Source organism: Plecotus auritus, assembly GCF_963455305.1.
Source record: "Plecotus auritus genome assembly, chromosome: 7".
In the NCBI taxonomy this organism is placed as follows: Eukaryota; Metazoa; Chordata; class Mammalia; order Chiroptera; family Vespertilionidae; genus Plecotus; species Plecotus auritus.
Genome location: NC_137774.1, coordinates 170,616,979 through 170,639,068, shown reverse-complemented (window position 1 = coordinate 170,639,068; position 22,090 = coordinate 170,616,979). Strand labels below are relative to the sequence as shown.

The window sequence follows — 22,090 nt, the reverse complement described above, 5'->3', positions numbered from 1 at the left end:
TACTTTGGAAAATACCGTGAGCTACCTTATTCAGAGGACTGCAAGAAAATCAAGACGAGAGAGCAGCGTGACATGGAGAGAAGCTTTCTTTTTGCCCCTCTTGGTCTCAACACACCTGTGGGCAGCCCTGGGAGGCACAGGCTGGTGGCCGGGAGCACAGGCCCAGGGGCTTGGAGCACGCCAGCGGCAGAATGAGCCACCGCACTGTGCAGTCAGCAGCTGTACAGATGCAGACTGTTGAATAAACACAAACAGCTGATTCGCCCTGCAGATTCTGACTTTGGGGAAAGAAAAACCTCACATGGTTTTTTTTTTTCTGTAACCAGATGTCTCATCTTCGGTTACTTTTGTCTGATAGTATCTCTAGCTATTGAGTGTTCTAGATGTTTTTTCTACCTTTGCTATGCCAGACAGAACAAAGCCTGATATTTTTTTCTTTAGTAGCAATTGAAATAGAAGAGCTTATGTTTCTTGTCTATTTACTAGTGTTGACATAGCAGTTAAATTCTCCAACTTTTGAGCTACTTTTCTCTTCCTTCTTCCTCATATGTTGGAAAAGCAACTAACTCAGTGCTCTAGATGGCTCCCTGGGCTTTAGAGCCAGGCCATACCATATAATTGTGCTTTCTCTGAAAGGATATGTATTGGTGTGTTCTTACAAATTTCCAGATAGCTTCATAAAAACAGGTAGCTGGATTTCTACTCCTGAGGCATACTTTTGCTCTTCCAATAATTGGAATTATTCTTGTATAAAAGTTAATTTAATTTTCTGAAATAAAAGCCAGCCGAAACCGGTTTGGCTCGGTGGATAGAGTGTCGGCCTGCAGACTGAAGGTCCCAGGTTCGATACCGGTCAAGGGCATGTACCTTGGTTGCGGGCACATCCCCAGTGGGGAGTGTGCGGGAGGCAGCTGATTGATGTTTCTCTCTCATCAATGTTTCTAACTCTCTATCCCTCTCCCTTCCTCTCTGTAAAAAATCAATAAAATATATTTTAAAAAAATAAATAAAAGCCATATGCACAAAGAGGTGCTTTTAGACTGTGAACCCACATTCGGAAATAGTTTCCAACAAGGCAAAGAAGGACCGTTAGTGGCAACTGCACCTCATGGGCAGCTCACTGTATTTCCCAGTCCTTTATTTGACTGGGCTTAGAAGTTATGTCAGCAGGTTCTGCGAAGCAAGGCATCCCTGCCCAGCAAGAAGACATTTGTTTCACTCTTCTTATCTAGTTGTTTTTTTTTTTTTAATTTTATGTGTGTATGCACAATTGAAGTAGGAAGAGCTTTTATGTATTTGATTCTGAGACCTGACTTTCCTTTTAATATCCTTCCTTTCTCAAGTAACTGAAATTTCATTGTAATGTTTTTACCTTCATGGATTGCATGATTAGTTTAAGAATGAACTAATTTTGATCCAATTTGGCATACATTATAGCATCTCATGCCTTTCATACGTCAGCCACTGTAAAAGAAAACATTTGTTTATGTACAAATCTTCTTGGATCTAGCACAAATGCTACTAATGTTGAAATAATTCCAGTTGGTTGGCAATCTATCTATCTATCTATCTACCTATCTATCTATGCCTAATATGCTAAGTGTCTGACCGTTCAACCGTTTGACCACGTTTGAACGGTAGGACACTTAGCATATTAGGCTTTTATACACGCACTGACCACCAGGGGGCAGATGCTCCAACTGGTAGGTTAGCTTGCTGCTGGGTCTGGCCGATCAGGACTGGGTGAGACGGGCCGGACACACCCTGGAGCCCTCCCACGGTCCTTCCCCAGCTGACCAACCTCCCACAGACACACCCAGGCTGAGGGACCCTACCGGTGCACGAATCTGTGCACTAGGCCTCTAGTATTTCTATATTTTCCTTTGTAAGTGGCTTAACAACATACCAACTTCTGCCTCTTGATCACAGGAAGTTGTTACCAGGGGGTAAATCATGGCATGTTGCTGCAAACAAGCTTTTACAGAAATTTCTCTTCCATAATTAAGAAAAGTGACCGTCCCTCTTATAAGCAGGGTAATATGTCTGTAAGGAAGTGTTTCCCTGTAAATCAAATGGTGTGTGGGTTATTGTTGTGCTCACATCAATTTTAAAAGACTATATGGCATCTCAGTGGTTAAGAAAAAAAAAAAATCAAAGACCAAATGGATCACTGAGCAGGGAACTGAGAACCTAACCCTGCTGAGGGGCCTTCTCAATGGCAGGATGACTTTGGCTGGAGGAGAAGTAAGGTGCCTTCCCCATATGTCAACCCCAGTGGCCTTCTCCTTCTCTCGGCTCATTTTCCCATCCAGTATTCCCGTCCTCTCCTAGTCTCAGTATAAACTGACTGGCTGGTAAAGGCTTACAATAGGACTGCTGTCTGGAAATTTGCAGGTGAGCGGAGGTCAGGTGCTATCCACAGCCCAGAGGTGAAGCTCCCTCAGGCCCCTGGGTCTCTCCTTTGCCCTGCCGTGATTGTGTCCAGAATATTCTTCAGAATAGGAGACTTGGAGAGGGATTAGGAGTGGTCCTCCAGGTCCTTGACTAATAAACATAGACCAGAGGATGTAAAACCAGGCTGGCTGTGGGCACTCAATTCATGTCACTTTCCTCTGTTCCAATTGTGGAGGGGCCAATTGATGGTCCTTTCAGAAATATTGCTCACCCTGGATTATAATGGAAATATGAGCTGGTATTAAATAATAAGGGAGGGAACTCCTGGCATGTTCTTCCTCCAATTCCCAAATACAATAATGAAAACAAAATAAGGCGAGATAAGCATTATCTCAAATTCACTAGTGGTCACCACACAAGCAAAGGAAAATAACCTAACTGGATACATTTCAAAACGTGGTGGTTAAGGGAGGAAGCAGAAGGTTCTGGTGCCATGGGAGGCAAGTGGAGCTTCCCATGTGCTCCCAGGCTCAGGAGCAGTACTGCAGAGACAGTGATCCTAGAAAAACCTCTGCATTATCCCTAATATGCTCCAGCCTGGAGACATGAACTCGGGGGTGACTGAGCAGCTTGGTCAAGGGGAAAGTTGTAGCAATAAAGCCCCAAGTACCACGACAGGGTCACAGCAGAGGCAGAGGGGCTGAGATGTCATAGTCGCCTGGCTGTGGTATCAGGCACTGGATGGGGGAGGTCTCAGATGATGGAACAGAGTCCAGATCTCCATCCAGCAAGGACTGCCCTCAAGACCAGCACAGCTATCCTTCCCTCCACAGAAGAGTGGATTAAAAGCAATATCAGGACTCAAATCTCGGCTCTCAAGGGAAGACAAGTGTATCACCCTGGATCAGAGCAAGTAGATGCATTTATCATCCATCAGTCACAAAAATGGTGTGACCCCTCTGCATGTGGAACCAAAAACCCCTGAGCTCAGAGGAACATCATCTCTCAGAAAATACTGATGACAGAATGATTGACACAAGTTTAGAATGATGACAGAATGATTGACATTGATGATAGAATGACTGACACAAACACATGTTGGCTAAGTTTTTAAACCTTAAGAACAGAGATTTCTTTGGGAATCTAGATAGAAAAGTAAATCGTTTTCAAAGATAAGACATTCAGGATGGTCTCAGACTTCTCCTCAGTAAAATGAAATGGCAGAAAATAAAAATAAAGATCATGTAGATTGCTTATGAATATGACAAAAACATTGGATAATAAAAGCCCAAAGGATGCTGTTGGCATATGGTACAGCGGGGGGCAGGTTGTTCAACAGGGCAGACTGCGGAGCTGGTTTATCTTAGCAGAGCGGAAGAGAGAGTTTTAGAAGACGGAGAGTAGGCAGCTCCTAAGATCTGACCTTGGACCTGTGCGATTAGGAAGGGCAGGCTCTCCCCCAGGCTTTTCTATCACGGAGTTAAACCCAGGTAAGCTGCCAGATTGACAGTGAGTGTTTCCTCAGAAGTTTCAACCAGGGATAGAGGGAAGACTGACAGGTGTCACAGAACACGGCTTCCCCAGGGATCCAGGAGGGTAGTGAAATAGCCTGGGCTTGGGCTGGAGCTAAAGGTAAGGGTGGACGCCAGCCACAGAGCGTGCACCAGCTCCTGGAGAATGACAGCAAACGGCATGTGGAGTGTCTGTTGCCACGGAAGCTGAGCCATGCTTTAGATGACTCCCACTCCAGGCTGCGCCCCACAGAGCTTCGCCCCCAGCTCCCCAGTGCTCTGAAAGAGCCCCGTCTGTGAGATGCTTCTGAAAAGGTATCTGCTTGTTTCGTACCTTGCTCTTAGACTCCAGTGCGCACTCAGGTGCCAATGCTTGTAGAAACCGTGGTGTAAGAATCCACCTGGCCCCGAGTTTCTTAAATGTGGTTGAGCAGGGAATCCCTTTGCCCTGTCCTGGCTGGGAGCAACACGCCGCTATAAAGCGTGGCCTATAAATACCTAATAGGCAATTTTCAGAGGGTACATGTGAAAGGAGACCGCAGAGCAGAAGAAAGGCGACAGCTTCGGGGTCCATGAAGGAAAACCTTGACCCCTCCTAGAAACAAGTCACTTGTCAGTGAAAACAGGCCAGAGGCCTTTTGGTTCCAAACCGCTGTCCGTGGATGAGAGTGACACACAAGTAGCTGAGGAGGGGTCCGTCACACCATTAGTCCATTGCTAAGCCACCTGGGACCTTGCCCTTGCCCCTCTGATGGTCAAGATGCTTTACTGGTCATTCTTAAAGTCAACACAGGAAAGGTGAGTCTTACTTTCTCCCCAGTGTTCAGAACAAGACGAGGAGAAAAACAAAACAGAATTGGATGGACTGTTTCCCAGCAGGGCTTGCTAGCTACTACACACAAACCACAGGTGGGCTAGGGCTTCCTCCCAACCCAGGCGGTGCGGGCCAGGCATGCGCGGGATGCTGGGGCGGAGGTCCTTCCACCACCGGCCTGGGAGCCGAAAGGGGCCAGGAGAAATGTTAGTTCAAAGAACATTCTGATCTTTTGGATTTTTCAAAAATGTTGGGCCTTTTGTAACCTGTAATGGTTCTGGGGGTTGGGGTGGGGGTGGGGGAGGGAAGGGTATTCACTCCATATTCAGAAAAGCACCATTTAATATTCAAGCTTCTGGTTTACAAGAAAATCAGCTGAAACTCTACGTAAGGACTCTGTGCATAATATTCATTTTGCATAGAAACTCAATTCAATTGAGTGCCAGGCTATTGGCAAGGGTTATCTACTTGTTGAAAAAGGAATCGCTAAGCAATAGAGAGCATTAATCTTAAATTCTGATTAAAGAGATTCTGGTGGGAAGACAAACCTTAGTAACTAACAGGAATATTTTATTTCTAGGCTCCAAATAAATAATGTTAAGCAGACTCGTCTGTCTTCATGAAGCTTATAGTGGTATTTATAGTAAAAAAAAACAAAACAAAAAAAGACTTGTTTCAACCAAAAGACCAAGAGAGGGAGAAGAATGAGGATTCTTTGGTTTTCATTTATGCTTAATTCATTATCTCATTCTATCCCTATCCTATGTTTCAAGAGAGGGAGCCCAGCAGAGAGGGTGGCGATGGAGACCTGGGCTCTGGGAGGGAGGACAGGGTCTGTTGCTGCTCAGTCACAGGGCAGCCTGGGGCAGGTAACCTAACCTCACAGAATTCCCGATTCATTGGATTTAACAGGGTAATGAGTATCAGATATATAACGTGTCCTCAATAAGGGATAAATATTTTTAATGGTTAATATATTGGACAAAGATGATAAAGATGGAGGGTAGATCTGAAGATGAGGTTTAAGTAATTGGACATGAATCTTGAAGGGAAAGAGTCAGGTGGGAAGGCTAAGAAAATAGTTTTGAAAGCCTACAAAATGATTAGATGAAGCTTTAGTTAATTTGGACACTATATGCTTTCTAATTCTGGTATTTTTTTTTTAACCTTCCTAAATGGAATGCTAAATTGCTTAGTATGATTAAGGAAAAACAGTAGTGGTAGGATCCGGAGTCAGTAGACCTGCCTTTTTTTTTTTTTTTTTAAATATATTTTTATTGATTTCAGGAAAGAAAGGAGATGGAGAGGGAGAGGGAGGGAGAGAGAGAGAGAGGAACATCAATGATGAGAGAGAATCATTGATCGGCTGCCTCCTGCACACCCCCCACTGGGGATTGAGCCCTTGATCGGGCATGTGCCCTTGACCAGAATCGAACCTGGGACCCTTCAGACAACAGGTCGATATTCTATCCACTGAGCCACACCAGCCAAGGTTGCAGACTTGCCTATTAAGAAATCCTCTGTGTTCAGAAAATAAATGCTTATTTTCTGATACATAGACAAGATTATTTTCTGTACACTGTTCTGACAGCAAAAGTTTGGAAACAATACAAAGTGTTAAATCAATTAGGTGAGTCATCCACTTACCAGAATACTGTGCAGCTTAAAGAATAATCAGTTACCTCTCATTAAAATGTGGAAAGACATACAGGATTTATCAGTGTTTTTAAGAAACAAGGATCAGAGCATTGCATATAATATTCTACTTGTTGAGTAAAATTCAGGGGGTGGCTAGTATCTGTATTTCTATTTGTTGTGTAAACATAAACAAACTTTGCATGGAGGGGGAAATTAAAAGAGTGGTTGTCCTGTGGGGCCGAGGCTGGGAAGACCCAGCAAAAGGCAGGAAAGGACTAAAGACAACTTTTCACGATGTTCCATTTTACACCTTTTTACACTTGCTGTGTTTTTGAGTTGGATGTGATTTCTATTTAAAAACAAATTGAAAAAAGTGAATGCATTAAAGGGCTGTTATTCAGAGTTTAAATTTATGAAACAGATTGCTTTATCCTGACGCCAACTGGAGGTCAGTTTAAATTAAGGATTGAGTTCTGATTTGTGGAAAAGGTGGGCGAAGAGGGAATGGGGTCCATTTTGGAACATAATATACACCCAGAGCCCAGAGGTCGGAAGTGGGGTACACTGATGAGAGGTGTTAGAATCCAAACGGTGTGGTGGGGCACCTGTGCAGTGGGGAGGCACGTGAGGATGGGGGGAAAGGGTTGTAAAGGGAAAGAGAAGGGCAAGAATCAACTCGAATACTGAGCAATTGTGCCTGGGTCCCTGGGAGCTACATTGCACTGAAAATCAGCTCAGTGTTGACCTTGACAGGACTGCAGAGCCAGCAAGAGGACTTCATTAGCATCTGTGAGAACTCATTCAATAGCGTGACACCAGATAATGGGGTCCCACCACCCAACCCTGGTAGGAAGGAACAAGGAAGGACAGGGAGGAAGCTCCAAGGATTCCTGCTGGACCTCAGCACAGTTCCCCTGGCGTGAAGCAGAGCCATAAAATGGAGCGAATGACAGCACCTCTTAAAACCGGAGATACAGAGAAACAAGGAAAGAGAACTAAGAAGGGGCCTTGTAGAAGGTCTCCCCAAACTAACCTTTCTGAATTAGGGACCAGTATTGAAACGAGAAAGTGACAGATGAGGAGGACACAAGTGTAACAAGCCTGAGTCTTTCTAGAAGGTGATGATCCTGGAGTCATTGCACACCTGCTTTCTGCAGGCTAGATTAATGGGAGGTTTGATCACTAAGCTGTTGATCAATCTGAACATGCTGATCTCAGGAAGATCACATATTGACTGCAAAATACTTCTATGAAGCCAAAAAAGAAAAACAACCTTATTTCTGAAGCAGCTTTAATCGGACCATGCTTTTGTAAGAAAAAAAAAAAAAATGTCCAATAGTGGTGTGGTTACTTGTCAACACCCCCCTCCCCCAATAAACAGCAGTTACACATCATTTGCCTAAAATACTCATCATTTCATGCATAAGTGAGACTCTCTCATTGCTATGCAGAGTTACACCTCTTTCCCACGTTCCTCAGGATCAAATGATGGCATGTGCCATAGTACTGTGATAAACTCTCTGGTAGAAAAGGAGCTGTCCCCCCAGAAGAAGAATGTACCCCTTTGTCCGGCTTATTACCTGAACTATGTATTACTTTATGAATCAGAGAAGTTCAGAAAACTTTACATTGAGAAATAGGAAGCAGCTGGACATAAAACAGAAAGTGCCATCTCGCAAGAGCCCTGATGCCCTCTTATTTGGAGTCGCGGGCATTACAGTCCCTGGGAGGAGCTGGCGTTTGGGGCTGGATAACTGTCGTGGGGAGCCGCCCTGTGCATTGTAGGGTGTGTGGCAGCGTCCCTGGCCTCTGCTCCGTAGATGCCAGTAGCACCCTCCTGCTGTGACAATGAAAAGTGGCCCCAGCCATTTGCCAAATGTCCCCGGGGTGTCAAAATCGCCCCCGTGTGAGCATCGCCGCCTTAGGGTTTGGCTCATCTGTCTGTCTAACTCCTTAGTGGTAGCACAGTGACACACCACAGTCCCATTTGACAGAAATGAAACCAAACTAAGGAAGTCAATGAAATGATGAGCATTAAGCGAAACCTCTCATCAAATCAAATGGATGTGTTTGCCTCCACCCCCCGAGCCAGCCCGACCTTCTCAGAGCTCCCACACCAAAGCCAAACCATCCCAAAGAGCTTGTCACCCCCACAGCAGCTGGGGATGGGATCCTTCCTCACCACAGCTTTCCCCCCCCCCGAGCGAAGATGCCTGCGGCTGGGGAAGCAAGCATGCGAAGTAGAAAGGAGAGAAGCACTTACTGTTGGCAGGAGCAGCTTTTCGGAATTTGGCCAGGTCCACGTGGGGGGGCCGGCTGGGCTTCGGTGGAGGAGGGCCCAGGACAGCCAAGGAGGGCAGGGGCTTCTGCTTAGGGATGGCGAGACTCTTGTCTCCCCTTTCCTTTTCCTGACCTTGGCCCCAGGGCCCGGCCATCGTCACCTTAGAAGGTGTCTTGGGGAGCAAGGCAGGCGGAGCCCCGCAGGCCGGCTCCTCCTGGCTCATCTTGCCCAGGAACACGTTCTTAGCAGCATCCATCTTCCTGTCTTCTCTCCGGTCCTCGGCCTTTCTGGAGAGGCCCGGGGCTCCCCTGCTGGCGGCAGGCTTCAGGACCACTCCAGGGAAAGGTGAACTTGACGTCTCGCCTCCATGGCCTTTCGCGTCTGGGTCTTCCCTCGCTGGCCTTAGAGAGCCGGTTTTGGACTTGACTCCTGGGGGGGCCGAGGGTCCTTTGAATGGAGACGTATTCTTAGTGGGGCTCTCGCCTTCGTGGGGGTCATCGAGACTGGGGGATGGCTTCGGGCCCAAGGCGGGTTTGGGGAAGAGGGGCTTGGGCTCCTGGTCTTGTGAGGCTGGCGTAAACTTGCCTTGCACCCCAGGCACCTTAGGGAACACTGGCTTGGGCTCGCTTTCCTGGGCTGGAGGGGGAAGCCTGGGCTTCGGGCCTGGAGGCTTTGGGTCGTGGTCTTGGTTGACACCGTGGAGTGAAGGCTTGTTGCCAGGAGGCCGGGGAAACACGGGCTTGGCATCTTCTCTGGGCGGGTTGGGCTTGGGGCCTACGGGTCTCAGAAAGGCCGCTCTCCCCTCGGGGTCCTTGGGGGCTGGGGACCCAAATCTTTGGCCCACTCCAGTGGGCTTCAGAAACGGGGGCTTGGGCTCCAGTTCCGGCTTTTCCTCAGGAGGAGGCTTCACCCCCAGGGGTGGCTTTGGGACCCCAAACTTGGGCCCGCTGCTGGGTCCCGTCGGAGCGCTGGCATTTCCTTGGTTGTTGAAGAAGTTCTTCTTGGCTTGGAGTCCTGAAGGGGAATTCTGCCCGGTGACCTTGAAGGGTCGGCTGCTGACCGAGACCTCCTCTGTGGGGTCACCCACTGCGCTGAACTTCGCCATGAGAGACTTCACATCTGCTTTTCCATCCTACAAGCATGGGGAACAAAAACCAGTGAGAACAGCTCGCCCTTCACAGTTGAAAATGCTGCACTCTACAGGGTTTCCTGGTTTGAGGCCCGCGGTGCTGCTGATTGGGTAGCGAGATATTGTAACACTGGCCTTCCTCTATGGCAACATAAGTTGTGAGAGCTTGTGGAAGGGGGAGGGCTCGGGTGCAAGCACTTTTTGGGGTTGTCTGAGACTGACATGCTTCTTTTTGTTTGTCACACTCATTGTTTCCCTTTCCTGCCGCTGTTTCTCTCGCTAGCTTGTGAAATGTACCTTTCCCTTCGTATTTGTCTATTTATTTCACTTGAAAAAATATGGGAGTCTCTAACAAACGGCTTCTTCCATATCTCACGGATGAGCCTCTTAAATAGAAACTGCATTTGAAAAATGAAAGTAAGCCCTTGGGTTGCATGTTGTACGCGCACGGCCTTGTTTAGCATCTCTGTGGTTCGCAGGAGTTCTCTTGACCCACCCACATTTCAGGTCTGTCTGCTAACAGGGAGACGTGGCAGAAATACCCACTCATTTTATGTGTAAGTACTAAGAAGAGTTTTCCTACTGATTTTTATATTTAATGCTAATGATTTAACTGGAACCAGTCTAGTGGGCCACGCGTGTTCCATCCCAGGACTGGTCCTGTCTAGGGGACATAGTCTGGGGCCCTCAGGGGAGGTGACAAGGATGCAGAGCCTGGCTGGGAAGTCTCATGTCCAGACTTCGGGTTTCTCCAGTCTTGTCTCTTCTATATTGACAGCCGTCACTCCTTTTCAGAGGTCCTTCCACACAGTGTCTGCCCTCCTTGTCTATTGCTTAGTAAAGAGAGCAGGCACGCACCCTTCTCTGTGGGTATAGTCCCACGTAATCTGGTAGAATTGATGGTGTGTTTGGTCTGTCTCTCAAAAGCAAGTTCTAGAATATTCTAGTTCTTTTAGAATATTTGAAAATCTGAAGCTTTAAGAAAACAAAACACGTTGGAGATACACATGTGGCCATCGCCATTTCTATTTCTGTGCTTTCAAATTCACCTAGGAAACGTTTTCTTCCTTCCCACCCCCACCACTCATTGCCACACACCCAAGCACTTTCCATCTCTCAAGGGCCCACTCGAATACCACAAAACCAGAGCCTGTCCGGTTGGGGAGATTTGCTCTGTCCTCTTAACTGCTGTATCACTTCAGACACTTGTACATGCCCGAGTGTGACTTCCTTTCATAATAGTAGGAACCATCGTGTAGTGTGTAAATATGTGTGCTTGATTCTGAATCTTGCTTGTACCTGTGTGGCTCATCTCCTGCTTTGGGGGGATGGCAATACCTCACTCCATTTCCCAGGAAAGAAAAGTGAGGTCAAAACTGCAAGAGGACATAGTGGAAAGATCATGAGAACTTGGTGGGAATCCTAGTTTATTAGTTGGGCCTCCGTGGCATCATCTATAAAATGGGGATAATGACAAAGACCTGCCAGAATCGTCATGCACATTAGAGATGGAATTTGTCAAGTGCCTGCCTGGCCCACAGCAGGGGCTCCTTGGATGGGAACTCTTCTTATGAGGAACGTTAAGTAGCACATACACCGACTCACAGCCAGGAACCGTGGGCAGAGGGATGTAGACTCAGGTCCCTCTGAGGCTCCAGAATCCAGAAACTATCTCATTCCTCTTTGTTTCCTACAACATCTGGGCTGAGGCCAGGCTTTTTTTTTTTTTTTTTTAAATAATATTTTATTGATTTTTACAGAGAGGAAGCGAAAGGGATAGAGAGTTAGAAACATCAATGAGAGAGAAACATCGACCAGCTGCCTCCTGCACACCCCCTACTGGGGATGTGCCCGCAACCAAGGCACATGCCCTTGACCGGAATCGAACCTGGGACCCTTCGGTCCGCAGGCCGACGCTCTATCCACTGAGCCAAACCAGTTAGGGCTGAGGCCAGGCTTTTAATACATATTTGGGGAATGCAGGTTGGCACTGAGCTGAATCCTGTGAATAGTGATTTTCAAAGCAATGATGCCCTCAGCAGGAGTTTGTCTCCTGCCAAAATGCAGCCAGTCTGTATTTGCGGGTTGGGGGAAAGGAACCTGGGCAGACGATGAAAACCAGATGAGAGAAATAGTTTCCAGCTTGAATTTTGCTCCTTTAATTTACTACCCTATAGCCGACTCTCTGAAAATGTCTTGTTTTCTACCTTGCTTGCTTGAGCCCCATGACTTCCTCAAGGCCTCAGTCTATCCAGTCGATCCCTGAAGGCCTAGACCAGGGAGAGTTTGGGTGTTGGGGGTGGGGCTGGGGGGAGAAGAAGACAAGTATTGCCCTGTGCCTCCAGGAAGATGGGAGCTGCAGAGAACTCCAAACCTGAGCATGAGCAGCATAAGAATTTGCTCAACCTGGAATTTACTCAACCTGGAATTTGCCTGCTCTCTTTACTGGAAGAAAGTCTGTTTCTGGGGAAGCATGCTTTTACTCTAGACTTACTCTAGGTCTATAACTTATTCTAGATTGTGTAACAAGAGGCTGCAAGGCAGAGTGGTTAATAACACAGGCTCGGGAACCAGACTGGCTGGGTTTGAATCTTCCTAACTATTTAATCTAGGGCAAGGAACAGAAATTCTCTGGGCCTTCATCTACTCACCTCTGTCATGGGAATAAGGCCCTGTCATAGGGTGGCTGTTAGGAAGAATAAATAAAGTAATATTCATAAAGTACATGAAAGAGTGCCTGGTTCATAGGAGGGTTTGCTCTTTTTATGAAGCAAGTCAAGCTGTCGAAGTCACCTAGTCCACCTCCTCCTCCGGGTCGGTAAGGAACAGAAACCAAGGGATTTAAGTGAGTTCCTACTTAGTGATAGCAACTTCACATCTTGAATTTCATGGGGGAAACCCCAGGAAACACACTAAGCCATTGTCAAATGCCATGTCCTGGTTTTAATTTAGAAAATATGGAAGTGGTTGCTTTGCAGTTAGAACTTGTCTCAGATGTCAAGCCAGATCTAGGAGGCAGGTCAGCATCTTGGTGAATGACACAGGCTCTGGGATCATCGACTTGGCTTAAAACCTTGACTTTCCCACTTACTAACCATGTGATTTACCTACTAAGTTGTCTTCACCTATAAGATGCAAATAATAACCGTATCTACTTCTCACAGGGTTTGTTTTTCAAAAGAGAATTAAATGGGTTATTGTGTGTAATGTTATGCAATCAAGAATTGCTTGTCTGCCATCATTGTATTTTCTAACTCACCAGTCACATAACTTCATTTCCTTCAGGTGACCATCTTGTGAAGTTACAGTTGTTACTGTTATGTCCTAATTTTAATAACTGAAGCAAATACCACTGGATAACATAATAGAGTTAGTATGTTTGAGTTTAGTTTATGCACACTCTGAAACTTTTCACTGGGTGTTGAAGGATAGGTTAAGAAAGAGCAAGTTCTTATGTTGTTACTGAAGAAATGGTAACAACACCTGAGCTTACTAATATGCCTGGCAAATCAAGTAGCCTGGACTTACAACTATTTAATCACTTATACTGACTGCTTAGCTTTAGAGGTTATTTTATAATTATCACTGTTAGTAAGTTTATTAGATAAAATTTTAACACCCAGATTAGCTCTTAATCTGAACAATAATAGCCAGATTTCTTCCTTAATGATAATGATAGAACGTCAAACATGATTTAACTTTTTTTTTTTACATTCTCCTATCTTTTTAAAAAAATATATATTTTATTGATTTTTTACAGAGAGGAAGGGAGAGGGATAGAGAGTTAGAAACATCGATGAGAGAGAAACATCAATCAGCTGCCTCCTGCACACCCCTCACTGGGGATGTGCCCACAACCAAGGCACACGCCCTTGACTGGAATCGAATCTGGGACCCGTGAGTCCGCAGGTCGACGCTCTATCCACTGAGCCAAACCGGTCAGGGTCATTCTCCTATCTTGACTTCATTGTAGGTTGAACATCCATTCCATTTTCTAGGGCTCTTTTGACTTAAAAAAATAGGGTGGGAACAATGTATAATAGTATAACAGTGATATGAAGACACCTTATCAGAATGTCTGGTTTTTAAAAATAATCTATTTTTATCTTTTCAATTCCAGTTGACATATAATATTATATTAGTTTCAGGTACACAACATAGTGACTAGCCATTATATAACTTACAAAATGATCACGCTAATAAGTCTAGTACCCACCTAACACCATACACAGTTATTACAAGATTATTGACTATATTCTCTGTGCTGTACTTTATGTCCATGTGACTATTTTTATAATTGCCAATTTGTATAAAAAGTCTGCTTTTCATTTTTTTTATAATAGAGTATACTCTAAAACCTATAAATAAAAACTAAATAATACGAAGGCTACAACTAGAGATTGTTTTTAAAGTTTCTTATCTTTAAAAGTCTCATTTCTGTAAAGAGTAATTTTGTAAAGCACACAGGAAATAAGAATATCCATGGGTCATGGCTACTGATTGAATATAAAATAACTGTGAAGCCTGAGTCCACTCCTTAAGTTGTGTTTGTGTCCCTTTTGTCATTAAAGCATGAGGAGAATGGGCCGCACTCTGCATGCTGTTATGTTCCCTGAGGAAAGAGTGAAGACAGGGAGTACATAAACTGGAGTCCCTTTACCCAAGCTACTGAATTATTCCCACTATGAGGGTTGAGGCATGGGGGCAGACTGTATTCTTGTTCTAACTAACCCGGAACTTAAACTTTTTTTACCTTTTCCAGTGCTGTGACACAGTCTGCATACACAGCTGAACATTTATCAAACATCCAGATAACCTGACTACCCCTTGAAGGACTCACCTAACCAGGCCATCTTCCATCCATTGTCCAGACCACTGGTCATGACCAGAGCTCCTGGTACCCATCCTCTAGACCAGCAGTCACCAACTGGTGGTCTGCGGACCACTGGTGGTCCGTGAGGTCCGAAAGGTTGGCGACCGCTGCTCTAGACCATCTGGTATCCCTCATCCAGACTGACTGACACCTGACTGATCACTTTCCTGGACCATTCTCAGGCTAATAAATACAGGACTGATTATTCTCAAGAATGCATGTTTTATAATAAAAACTCAACTTCTCTTTCTTTGAGAATAAATCTTTATCATTTATTTCTAACCACAACCTCAAGTTCATAATTCATTCAATATTCCCTAGCAAAGCCCATGGAAAAAGAGAAGAAAATTTCACTTGATTGCATGAATGCTTTTAATTAAGAGAGAGACAGGAAATATCAATAGTTTATCCAAATTGATACCTTTTTTCCTCCTTCCTTCCTTCCTTCCTTCCTTCCTTCCTTCCTTCCTTTCTTCCTCTCTGTCTCTGTCTCTCTTTCATCATTAATCAATTTTGCTGTGTGGGTTTTTAAAATTATTTTATTGTTATGTTGGAATAAAGGCCCGATGCACAAAATTCATGCAAGAGTAGGCCTTCCTTCCCCCGGCTGCTGGCACTGGCTTCCCTCTGGCCGCCAGCAGGCACCTGGGACATGGACAGCCACAGCTTCGTCCAGAAGGTCGTCCGGAAGGATGTCCAGTCTAATTAGCACATTATGTTTTTAATATTATAGATAACATGTCAGTACCCATAATTTATTTGGTCTGAAATGCTGGTTACCACTGCCACTGTTTCCAGGAATAGGAGCCCAGGAGTAGTGGCCTCAGGGGATAACATGAGGCTGCAAGGAGGTGAAGATGTCAAGAGAAAATGTTCCAGGAAGTGAGTCCCAGTCTTGCCCAGTCATCAGAAATTGGAATCAGGGTGTATGGAAGAGGGAAATCAGCAGGTGAGGGGTGCTGGGGCGATGGCTTATGCTGCTCACACTTAGGATCCACTCAGCCAAGGACTGACCAGAAGGTATCACAAAAAGACTGGGAAGAGACAAGGTTCTTTGTGAAGCCAGATAACTTACCAGTCCTGAGGTAGGAAAGAAGCTGGTGAGAATGTGTAACAGACTCAAGCATCTGTCTGAGCTGCCATAATATTCAGCCTCACTGGTTTATGTTGTCTAGATCAAATAAAGTAACAGCTATGTTCCTCATGATCATGTCCTCTGAATACACACACACATATGCACAGAGTGGTAACTTGTCTTTTTTCTCTAAAGAGATTTGATTTGCTATACCTAGTAAACTTGGAAAACGGAACTGTCTATATATATAAAAGGCTAAGTGACCGACCGGCCGGTACATATGATGTGCACTGGCAATCCTATATAATAAAAAGGTAATATGCAAATAGACCAAATGGCAGAGCAACCGAACAACCAATCAAAGCATAATATGCTAACGATATGCTAAGGCTGCTCAACCGCTCGCTATGATGTGCACTGACCACCAGGGGGCAGAAAGTCAACTGGTCGACCAGTTGCTATGACATGCACTGACCACCAGGGGACAGGCAGTTGACCGGCTGACCAGTCGCTATGACATGTACTGACCATGGGACAGATGCTCTGACAGGTAGGTTAGCTTGCTGCTGGGGTCCAGCTGATCGGGACTGAGCTAGATGGGCCAGACACACCCTGGAGCCCTCCCATAGTCCCTCCCCAGCCCAATCGTGCACCAGTGGGGTCCCTCAGTCTGGCCTGCTCCCTCTCGCAATCTGGGACCCCTTGGGGGATGGCAGAGAGCCAGTTTCAGCCGATCCCACAGGCCACTCCCCTTGGGAGGGTGCCAGGCACAGGGCTCATGGCTGGTGAGCACTGCTGTGGCAGCGCTAGCCTCTCCTGATTGGGACTGATTGGGCGTGAGCCCGCGGCAGACACAGTGGGGCTGGGATGAGTGGGAGTGGCAGGTAGAAGCTGCAAGCGGCGTTGGACTGTGGGTTTCGGCCTGATCCCTGCAGGCCACCCAGAGGGACCCCACCCATGCACAAATTTGTGCACCGGCCTCTAGTTTAAAAATAAATGTTGATGTGCACATGTATGATACATATAAAGCTCTCGCTGGCTCCAGTCACATGTGTGTGTTTCGATCTGTCATTGTTGACCGTGAATTTGGTTGACACTTCTATTATAGAGAAATGGTGAGTAGCGATATTAAAATATTTCTTCTAATTAAGTTCTTTTCAATGTGCACGAATCCATGCACCAGGCCACTAGTTTTAATATGAAAATCAACTTTTTAAGAACTCTTTATTCTTAGAAATTCCATAACAAAACTACTTGGATTGTTTTTAGCTGTGAAAATCGAGTTAATGGAACTTGGCTGAAAGGCAGTACTTGATGGTAGGTGGTAAGTTCCACCATCTATATATATAAAAGCCTAAGCAACCATTCGACAGGTCGACCCGTTGACTGGTAGCTATGACGCACACTGACCACCAGGGGGAAGACGCTCAACACAACTGCCACTCAGCTGACCAACGGGTGCCAGATGCTGGGCTCATGGCTGGCAAGCACAGCTGTGGCAGTGTGAGTCTCTCCCCGGACACTCCCCCTGCACACCCCACCCCCATCCAGACAGGGACCAGGATTGGGACCGGCATTGAGACTGACTGGGCACGAGCCTGTGGCCACTTCTCGGTCATGGGCGCGCCGGTATCGCCCTAGATGGGTGCGTGGAGACTGCAGCGGAATGGCAGTGAGCCTACCAAGCGGTGTCGGTGGCAGGCACAGTGGGGCCACGATGAGCGGGAGTGGCGCGGCACCTGGCCTGGGCTCGGGCTCCTCCCTGGCCACCTGCCACTTCATGCACTACTACATCCATCCCTCAGAGGATTTAGGACTGCTGGTTTCGGCCAATCCCTGCAGGCCAAGCCGAGGGACCTCACCAGTGCACGATTCCATGCACCGGGCCTCTAGTAGATAATAAAACTGCACTAAACTTTTTCATCCTTACCAACACGGTCTAAAGATTTATATGCTTAAATGTGTGTACTCTGTTTCCCCAGTGAGATGTAAAAGCAGGGACCTGGTTTTATTTCTTTTCCTCAAGAAAGCACCCCTCTGCCACCACCCACCCAAACAAGCATTCCCCGGATACCTGGCACATTTCTTTCCATAATACTGGGTGGGGGCAAATTAGGTTTACAGCTGTTCATATGGAAAATAATAAAATAATAACGAATAATAATACATGAATAAACTCTGTGTGTCACGTATTCATACAGAGTGGTTGATGGGCTGACTAGACTTGAATTTCACCATGCTTGAGCCCAGAGATCACTGTTGGAGAAATGATTTCCTAGGCTTCTTAAAGAGTGTTGAACCCCAGCCATGGATCTATGTTTAAGAACTCTCTGCCTAACAGTCTCTACTCCATGGCGAATGCTCTGTGAAGGATTCCAGTTGGCTGAGCCTCTGAGGCTGGAGAGAGCACCAGGCCCCTCTTCAAGAGGATGTGGGAACGTGCCTCTCACCACAAATTGTGTTGTTGGGGCAGGAGCAGGCTGCTGCCAACTGGGCCAGGGCACAGGCAGGAGGAGCTAGTGGTGGAGACATCAGGGTTAGCCCTGGTTGTGACAACCCCTGACCTGTGAGCATGGAAATGGAACGGCAGGCAACCCCAGTGGCCAGCTCTGTGCTCTCAGGTGTAACGCAGGAAGGAGAAAACACATGGCGGAGCACAGAGGGGGGTCTCTCTGGGAGCCATGTGCGCGGGGTTGCCTCAGGAAATGGCCTGAGAAAACCTCTGCAGTTGTCCCTGTGTCACCATCATGCCCTGCGTGTTCGCTCAGGCACCTGCTCCTCTGACCCTTTCCCGGCTCCTTCTGGGTTCTCTCTTCTGGGGTAAATTGAAATGAGAAAGCAAGATGGTTCAGCAAGTGGTAAGCTCAGATGGTGATGGCCCACCTTGCACAGACTGTGTCACCTTGAACTCTCACGTGTACTGATCAGTTAGGCTTTTGTGTACACTCTGTCTTTAAAGACCAAGAGCTTGAAAGTCACCATCATTATACAAATTGCTGCCTTTTCTTCCTGGTTATTCTACCAAATCGTTTTTGCAGAAATACAGTGTTGACTTTGATGGCGTATGCATAAATGGATGAGGAAGTTGATGTGACTTTGCATGTGTTTCTGCCATTTGTTTTGCTATAAGTTTTTGACTTCTTGATGCTGATGGAATGGTGACAGGATGTAGAGAGGACAGAACGCCAAAACAGTCCTGAAACCACTTCTTTTTGTTATTCTGTTTTTATATAATTTTGCAGCAAATTTAGTTTATATTTGCTTAGGATATAATTCACTTACCCTGCATTAATTAAATATACCAAATTGGAGGAGAGTCACTTACATTTTGACTAGTGAACATGGAGATAATTGAAAATTGTCTTCATCGATAGCTTACTAATGACTTACTTGGATGTGAGGGTAATATTAAACGTATACATGCCATAATATAAGTCCTGTCATTTTCCCTGTACCACCAACTTTGTCAACTCACAGAGATCTTAATTTCATCTACTACTTCTTACACTTATTCTATTTTCATAATATGAAGCAGCAAAAGAAAACTCACTTTGCTAAAAACATGACATTTGAAATAAAAATTTTTGATGGCAGAGAGATACAGTTTGACATGGGAAAAACAAAATAGAAATATTATGTTCCCTGTTTTTTTCAGCACCCAAATCCCTCTGAACCCACATCAACACACACACACACACACACACACACACACACACACACACACACACACACACACCAGTCTGGGCAGCAAGTTCCTTCTGTCCTTGATGAGAAGTTAGAAACTGAAAGTGTATGGTCTACATGGAGCGGGGTGGGGGCAGGGGTATGAGGCTCTGTGGGGTTTTCTAGAGACTTCCTTCCCAGCATGTGAAAAGTCCTATGTGAGGAGGATTAGAAGAGGAAGACTCAACAAATGAGTCAAGATAGGTGGCAGCTGCTTGTCAATGTGGGATCCACAGTTGGACGTGAGGAAGGTAAAAACTGGACAGTAGAAATGGAGGATTATGGAAGATTCCAGAAAGAGAGACGGATACTATTTTGAAACCTCACTCCACAGAATATGATGCTGTGGAACCCTCTCTTTAACTTCCTCCATTCCCACTCTACCTCTTCTCCTTTTACTCTTTGAAGATACTGCATGCAGTATTGAGTAATCAGGATTAAAAATATGGTTACCTCACACCTCTTACCTCACTGTTTCTCCCCTATAAGTCATAGCAACAAGACTCCACCATGAGACAAGCAAGTTCGGTCATCTCTCTCATCATGGGCTCTTTACTGTGGGTTGCACCTTTTCTCATTAAAGTTGTGATGTTCAAAATTTCAAGCCTTTCATGGTGTATATCCTGTTCTCAGCACCTAGCCACCCTTTTCCCACGACTCCTCACCTTTCCCAGGTGCGTGATGGTTTCAGCTACTCTGGATCTTCACTACCCATTCATTTCTTCTGAGAGTGCTATGACTCCTAGCTCCAGTGTATGGCACTTTGCCATTATCTGGTGTTAAGTCTGTGTTTTATTAAGATCACTTATTCCAGGGTACAATGATCTCAACAGTCTGCCCCCCAAACATGTACACTTGTATAGTTAGCAAAAAATTCTGGAGTTTGTTATTATACACTTACAAGGGGCCCAGTGCATGAACTTGTGCACCTTGAAAGGAACTATGGGCCACGAGGCTGCAGTGGGCACAGGGGCGGGGCCCGGCCCCTCCCGCTGCAGCCCCCGTCCCCTCTCTGCTGGCAGCCCTGCTCCTGCAACTGCTGCTCCCATGCGCTGATGGTGCTGGCCCAACTCACACCCAGTGACGGCACAGAGCGATTGGGGCTAGCACCAGTAGCGGGTGAGAGTGGGGCGGCGCCCTCAGCAGGTGTGAGCGGCTGCTGCTGCCCTGATCACCCCTCAGGAGCAGGAGGAGGTGGAAAAGCCCTCAGGGGCGATCAGGGCCAGCAGCTGCTGCTTGCACGTGCTGATGGCGCCGAGCAATTGGGACCAGCGCTGGGCACTGGCAGTGGGTGCGAGCGGTGGCTCCAGTGCCAGCAGTGGGTGTGAGTAGGGCCGGCGTCAGCAGCAGGTGCGAGTGCTGGGTGGGACTGCTGGGTGGGACTGCAGCATGCAGGAGCCAAGAATTTTCAGTAACCACCAGAGGCTCACCCTGATGACAGCGACCAGTGCCTCACCTTGGTCTGATGCCCCCGCTCACCTGCTCCACCATCCCACTGTGGCTGACGCCCGACATGTTCTGTGCTCTGCCACCTGCTGCCAACGCCCGCCATGTTTTGCGCGCGCCCCCTGGTGGTCAGTGCATGTCATAGCGATTGGTTGGTTGGTTGTTTAGTTGTTCCACTGTTTGGTCTATTTGCATATTAGCTTTTTATTACATAGGATTGCTAATTTTATTATTAGAACTATTGATTACTTTTTTTTAATCCCCCCCAGGATATTTTTTCTTTTAATTTTTAGAGATAGTGGAAGAGAGAGGGAAAGACAGAGAAATATCGATGTGAGAGAAATACATCGATTGGTTGCCTCCTGCATGTGCCTTGACCAGGGCCCGGGCTCGGGAGGACCCTGCAACCAACGAATGTGCCTTTGACCAGAATTGAACCCAGGACCCTTCGGTCTGCAGGCCGATGCTCTATCCACTGAGCCAAACTGGCTAGGGCTATTAATCACATTTTAAAACAAAATTTTACATACAGCATCTCATTGGGCTGTCCCGAAGCCTGGTTATTTCTTATTTTGATAGAAGGCTAAACTAAGTGCAAGCATGTGGTAGGAAGGAGGATTGAACCTAGGTTTTCTGACTCTAAATCCTGTGTCAATAAACCATAGAAATCATGCCTTTCTTTTTTTCTTGTATAGTTACTATTTTGAATTTAAATTCTTTTAATAGTTTCCTTCTGATCCCAAACATCTTCTGTTAACCCTAGTAATTGACCTTCCCTCCAAGAATCCCTAATCATTGTAGGTGCCTGTTAACATTTTTGTTTTGCGCATGGAGGTGATCATAGCAGATCTGAGATAAGCAAGAAAACAGAGCCAGAGGAGGGGACAGAGTAGGGCTCTAAGCCAAAACATCCGATTGACTTTGAAACATCACAGGCATTCTGGAAAGACAAACAATTCTGCTTGCTTTTTTTTTTTTTTTTAAATATATTTTATTGATTTTTTACAGAGCGGAAGGGAGAGGAGGGATAGAGAGTTAGAAACATCGATGAGAGAGAAACATCGATCAGCTGCCTCTTGCACGCCCCCTACTGGGGATGTGCCCGCAACCAAGGTACATGCCCTTGACCGGAATCGAACCTGGGAACCTTGAGTCCGCAGGCCGACGCTCTATCCACTGAGCCAAACCGGTTTTGGCTCTGCTTGC

The 22,090-nt window shown here is 46.2% G+C and overlaps 1 protein-coding gene across 2 annotated transcripts in view; it reads right to left on the bottom strand.

Annotated features, from left to right (window-relative positions):
• Nucleotides 1–9,764, bottom strand: part of FYB1 (FYN binding protein 1) — an 80,965-nt gene extending 71,201 nt beyond the window's left edge. For both annotated transcript variants that reach the window (XM_080679652.1, XM_080679653.1), the window contains exon 1: nt 8,621–9,764. In XM_080679652.1, the coding sequence (XP_080535778.1) occupies nt 8,621–9,743 (1,123 nt within the window). In that variant the 5' untranslated portion in view covers nt 9,744–9,764. The remainder of the gene's footprint in view (nt 1–8,620) is intronic.
• Between the last annotated feature and the right edge of the window lie 12,326 nt (nt 9,765–22,090).